This window comes from Dipodomys ordii, unplaced genomic scaffold (assembly GCF_000151885.1).
Source record: "Dipodomys ordii isolate 6190 unplaced genomic scaffold, Dord_2.0 Scaffold58, whole genome shotgun sequence".
NCBI lineage: Eukaryota > Metazoa > Chordata > Mammalia > Rodentia > Heteromyidae > Dipodomys > Dipodomys ordii.
Genome location: NW_012267274.1, coordinates 8,632,319 through 8,638,318, shown reverse-complemented (window position 1 = coordinate 8,638,318; position 6,000 = coordinate 8,632,319). Strand labels below are relative to the sequence as shown.

At 53.6% G+C, this 6,000-nt stretch overlaps 1 protein-coding gene across 1 annotated transcript in view; it reads left to right on the top strand.

Annotated features, from left to right (window-relative positions):
• The first annotated feature begins 7 nt into the window (after positions 1 to 7).
• The window catches only part of Ppapdc1a (phosphatidic acid phosphatase type 2 domain containing 1A), a 108,059-nt gene continuing 102,066 nt past the window's right edge, over positions 8 to 6,000 (top strand). Inside the window, exon 1 of the mRNA XM_013021910.1 lies at positions 8 to 116. Coding sequence (XP_012877364.1) covers positions 61 to 116 — 56 coding nt within the window. The 5' untranslated portion in view covers positions 8 to 60. The remainder of the gene's footprint in view (positions 117 to 6,000) is intronic.

The following is a 6,000-nucleotide window of genomic DNA, read 5'->3' as shown; positions in this document are numbered from 1 at the left end:
TGAGCTGCCGGAGCCGCGGACAGCACCGGCTGCGGCGGCGGGAGCTGCCCGGGCTGCACCATGCGCGAGCTGGCCATCGAGATCGGGGTGCGAGCCCTGCTCTTCGGGGTCTTCGTGTAAGTAGCGGGCGCTGCGAGCGGGGCGCGCCGACGCGGGGACCCGCCTGCCCTCTCCGCGCCCCAACTTTGTTTGCGCGGACGCGAATGCCTGGGGCCTGTGTGGAGAGCCCCTCCCAGCCCGGGGCCCCCGAATGTGGCTTCCGGGATGCAAAAGACCCCCGTGTCCCCTTCTCGGGACCCTGGGGCGCCGGCACCGGCCTGTCTGTCCCCACCGCGCCCCGGGGCGGCTCCGGCTCTGTCGGGTCCCCTGGCCGGAGCCCCTCTCCAGCCCCCAACCACCTGTCCCGGGGTCCCGCCGCTCCCCGGGACCGAGACGCACACCCTCGGAAGTTTCTCCCTCTCGGTGGCGTGATCTTTCCGGTTGACGCCAGCTGGCTCCGCTCCCCTGGCCCCGCGTCCCCTGCCCGGGGCGGATCGATCGAGTCTCCGCGCAGGGCCCCGGGCTCCGGGGTCTCCCCGGGGGTGTTTGCTCTGGGGTTCGGGGCCCGGCTCTGGGGGTGTGGGCTGGGAGCGCTGGGGTTGGAGTTTCTGGTGGATGGTGCCGGCAGAGGCCCGTGGTGGGCAGGGGCGAAGTGCCCAGGGGGCTCCGAGCAGCTGGCATCTGGGGACAGTTTGTGGGGGGGGGGCGGAGAGGACCCAGCTTCTTCCCAGCGCCTTCTTAGCGCCCGGCCACCCTGCTGATCACGGGGTTCTTAGGGAGACCCCTGGGGATTTTCCCCATCGACCCAGCCCCACATTCTGCTCTCCTCTCCCCCACTTCTACCTTTGGCTGTGGTTGAACACATTTTCAACATTTAAAGTTACGTGAACTTTCAGGATTTGCCGAGGTTTCTGGAAAATACCCACACAGAGATAAACAGGCAGCCACACGCTCGGCATTTCTGCCCTAACCTCATTCGTCTGTGGCAGGTGTACCTTGTCAGAGATGACTTCAGTTCCCACAGCCAGCGCGTCAGGGGAGTCCTTTCTGCAAGTGTCTCTTTCCTAAGCCATCCAGAGCGCTTATTCCCACTCTCAGAAAAGGCGGCGAGCCCTCCCACCCCCCAAGAAGCAGGCAAGCCCCTCCTCCTGCTGACAGACTAAACACTAGGAAGCAGGACGGAGAACTTAAACGGGTCTTGGTGAATTTGGAGAAACAAAGGCGCTTCTCCCTTCCCAGACTCGATCTTTCTACCTTTTGGAACCAACATTAGTTCTGGTGATGGCTATCTGCTCAGGCGAGGACAGTGTCTACTTGGCAAACAACTTAAACCCCGTCCAATTATGATGTGATAGAAATGATAGCATAGTGGACGGTGGAATCCAACATCTGGTGGGTGGATGTTTGCATGAAAAATGCAGAAATAAAATGGAATAGGCTCTTACTTACTTGCTTTGGTTGCTACTGAAAATTCCCGTTTTAACATGGTCTGACAGTATGCAAAATATTTATATTGTTCCCACCTTTCCCTTCAGATATTTCCCCAGACGTTTGTGAGATGTTTGTAAATATACAATGGGCTGTGTTGTGAATTTGAAAACTTGATAATTATTGTTTATGCGTTTCTGGCTTCTGGTAAGGATATTATGTAAAAAAAAATCAGCTTACGTTCTTTTCTCCAAAGTTTCTCTTTGCATTACTTCATGTCATCTCTCCCAGAAGGGCAGATGGGTGAGTCCTGGGTTTTATATCAAACTGGAAATGTCCAAAGCATGCCCAACTTGTGGCTCTCTTACCTGCAAAGAACAGCTTTGGCATTGATGGAGATTGTGTGTGTGTGTGTGTGTGTGTGTGTGTGTGTGTGTGTTTGGCTATGCATCTTAGTGCTCAGATGCTCATTATCAACAGGCAGATAGAGACTGCTAGATCAATGGTGACACAGGCACAGATAACCCCTTGTTTTCTCAGATAAGCTTCTGGCTCCTCAAAGAAGCTGGCCTGCGGGGAAAGTTTCATCTTTCCTTTTTTTCTAGCCCAGAAGTGATGGCAGGATCCAGTGGGTTCTCCCCACCATTCATAAAGACTGGTCTCTGTAGCCCACAGACGTCTGGGACCAGTTTATCCAGATGAGCAGAACCATTGTTCAATGGAGTCCAAGCAATTCATCACCTATTTTAGCTTGACATGTCTACCCTACTTCCCAGGAAGATAGACTACCCCTGTGACGTGTGTGTGTGTGTGTGTGTGTGTGTGCGTGCATGCATACACGCATGTGCCAGTATTGATGCTTGAACTCAGGGCCTCATACTCCTGCTTAGCTCAAGGCTGGTGCTCTACCACTTGAGCCACAGCTCTACTTCTGGAGTTTTGGTGGTTTATTGGAGATGAGGCTCATGGACTTTCCTGCTTGGGCTGGCTTGGAATGAATCACAATCCTCAGATCTCAGCCTCCTGAGATCCTGAGATTAGGCTTGAACCACCTGTGCCTGCTCCACTGAAGCTAGGTTTTGAGAGGGAGTACATATCACCTCTTTGCAAGCTTTTCTCTCACCTGGACATGTGCCCATTCTTGGACCACGAGTAAGGATTCTACCTTCCCTATGCTCCCCATAGACTTCAAGTTAGAAAGCTCCATGCGATCTGACATGCATTTTGGACCTGTAGGCAGCTGGGATGTGAGCTCCTCCTTGCTTACTCTTCAGGAAGAGTCTTCTCTTAGCAGGTTGTGCTAAGATCATGGAGGTCCTGTGCATTCAGGATTCAGAGGAAGCTCTCCTGACCCCAGAACATGCTTGGTGTCCTTGAGCAACTGTCTGCAAACCTCAAATAGCTGAGAGGAAAAACAGCAAACAGTAATGCAAGTGTGGGCTACCTCATCAAGTTTATTAGCTTAACAAGAGGTAAATTGGTTAGGTGTAAGGTTAGGTCAAAGCACAGTGTGTGGGTTTGAGCTTGTGTAGGTCTAAAAGCTGTTGTTCTTGAGTCCCTATGGCTGTTATTCAGGACCTGGGGCTGAGGGGGTGGGTAGGGACCAGTGTTTGCAGGCTCCCCCATCCTACTGGCTGCAGGACAGACTCAAGTGCCCGGGCTAGAGCTGGACCTTGCTCAGCAGTGCTGAGCTGCTATCCCCCAGCCCCGCTGCCCTGTGCAGTACTGGAACCAGCATGCCAGTCACCACCACTGCCATCGCCAGTACAAGTGGCATTGTGGAGGGCTCACTGGTGCCTTCTAACCTGGTGAAGAGAGTGTGTTGATATGTCGAAGAAAAACAGGAGCACAATGGCAGTAAGGAGCCACCCAAGTTACCGAGCTAATGAGGACATCTCTGAGCTCTAGATCCCGATGATGGAGCCGCGAAGTCTGGGTCCTTAACTCTCCTCTCTGGAGGAACCATGGTGGGCATTGGGCAGCTAAGAGCTTTCTGTGTGCTCAGGGCATCCCGTGTGCATTTTCTTAGGAGCTTCATCTCTCTGGAGGTTGATCCCTTTTGCTACCCCACTTTACAAGTGAAGAAGGTTCTGGAAGGTAGCAGGACTGAAGGTGCTTGCTCAGCTAGCCAACAGTCATTCCATCTTGTGTCCCAAAGCCATTGCCCATGAACAAGGGGTTCCACACCAGGCTTCTAGCCTGGTGTGAAAGTGACCACATCCTGTAGCCATGGTCATTGGTGACTGTTAGCTCCGCAGAAGGAAGTACACGAGGCCTGGAGGAGGCCACAGGGACAGGCATCACTCTGGGTCTTAGGTGGAGAGATGGTGGTGGTGGTTTAGACTTCCTAGGAGATGGGATTTGGGTTTGACACAGAATTTGAAGGCAGGCCTTGGTGAGGAAATTGCTGCTTGGAATAAAGATTGTAGCTGGGTGCTGTGGCGCAGGCCCGTAATCCTAACTGTTTAGGATTACCATTTGAGGCCAGTCTGGGGTAGGGGGGAGAGGAGTTGTGAGACTCCATCTCAGCCAGTGGATGGTCACAGTGCCATGCCCCTGACAGCTCAGTGACACAGGGAAACACAAGTCCGAGGGTTGCGGTCCAGACTGCCTCCAGGCTATCAAATAGGACACTTATTGCTAAAACAAACCAGTGCAAACAGGGGGGCTGGCAGGGAGGTTCAGATGGTAGAGTGCCTGCCTAGAAAGCACGAGGCTCTGATTTCCAGCCACAGTACTGCCAATGTAAGAAAGAAAACTCAGTTGTGAAGAGTAGTGGGGGGTGCTTTCTCCCACTGCCGTATTCCTTACCCTGTGCTCATCAGTTTTCTTTGAGAGCCTTAGGCTCCCAGCTCTGCAGAGGAAGAAGAGGCTCTGAAATGCTGGTCTTGGGCAAAGGTGCCTGCCTGTTCCACTTTTCAGTCTGAGTTCCCTGGGCTCCCCTGTCCCTAGAGTCCCTCTCTCCTCAGAATAGCTCCCTGTCTGCAGTGTCTCTAGAGAGACGGATAGTGTGCAGGAGGCCTGTGTCGGTGCTGGAGCAGGGCAGAGAAGGGAGGCCTGTGGCCCCTAGACAGTGCCTGCTTCAGCGCCGGCTGTTTTCCCCTTTGGTAATCACCGTTTTGAAATGTTTACCTTCTAATGCTTCTCTTAGCCTCCATCCAGTTGACAGATCTTTATTTCTAGCTTGGAGGTGCTTACTTACACCTGTAGTTGTGCTCTGTCCCGTTCACTAACAAACTCCGGCGGTAATTCCAGCAAGACACGGGGAAGTTTAGCGCTTTATTGGTCCAGGTGGTTTGCTTGTGGGCGCTGGAGGTTGGCAGATGTGTGAAGTACTGCTGGTAACTAGCAGATGTGTCATTACTGCCCGTAGGGTCTAGCCTGTGACTCTAGGCTGAGTGGGTCATGGTAGGTGGAACAAAGCGCTTGGCATTACTGAGAAGGATAAATAGTGAGCCCTGGAAGGGTCCCTACAGAGAAAAGGCTGGGGCGGGGGAGGGGGCGGGGGCCAGCTCACCGTGATGGTTTCAGGTTGGAGGTTGGAGGTTGGGCTTGGGAATAATGGGAAATGAGCATAGATTGAAGATGTGGAAGGCTTCAGTGCCCTTCTAGGAAGGCAATCATCAGAATCCCCAGAGACAGAGAACAGAGGGCCCCCAGCTCTGTATTTGCCCAGGGGTGGGATGGGGCTGTCCTGGTTGGGCACATGGGGCTCAGGTCCCTTCTGCGAGTGACAGCGTGCCGTCACTTTCGCGACTCTGCCTCGCTGTGCTCTGGGAGTGAGTCTTCTCCCATCTGTGCTGCGGTTAGTCATCTTCAAGCCTGGCTCTCAGCTGTCCGCTGCAGCACTCTGGGAACGAGGATGAGCCTTCTTCCCCCTCGCTCCTGCCTGACCTGCCGCCTCCTCACTCACTTCTACAGAGCATCTTCATAGACTCGGTATTCCACGACAGTTTATAACAAACTTCCTTACGTTTTGTGGAATACCTGCAGGAGGATTACCAGGGACTGGCTTAGCCTTGCCTCTTGGACAGGAAGGAAGCCCCCAGTCTGTGTTTGGAGCAAATGATTCTTTTACCTGTCCAGGTTAGGTGCTACCGATGGCTGGTCTAGCTTATATGAAGGTCTCTGCTTCTCCTCTCCTTCTTGGCCACACAGGAGAGCTTCCTGCCTCCGCCTCTGCCCTGGGGTTAGATGTCAAGGGATGAGCCGTAGTCCATGGAACGGGGCTGGTGTCACAGCAGAGCTGAGAGGCAGGAAGCTGACCGACAGAGGATGCCGGACAGCTGTCCTGCAGGGCCATGTCACTGGAGGTGGCCTCAAGGACAGGAGGTCACTGTGCTAACTGGGGTGTGAGGGTTGGGTAGATACACTTGTCATCATTTTGCTGGCTATCGAATGACAAGTTCAATGTAGTAATGAGTTGTTTGGAGCCCAGTACTAGAGTGAAAGACCATGGGCTTTGGAGCGTGACGCATCTTTGTTGGAATTTCGGCTCTGCTACTAATTAGCACATGGCTTGAAATCTCTATG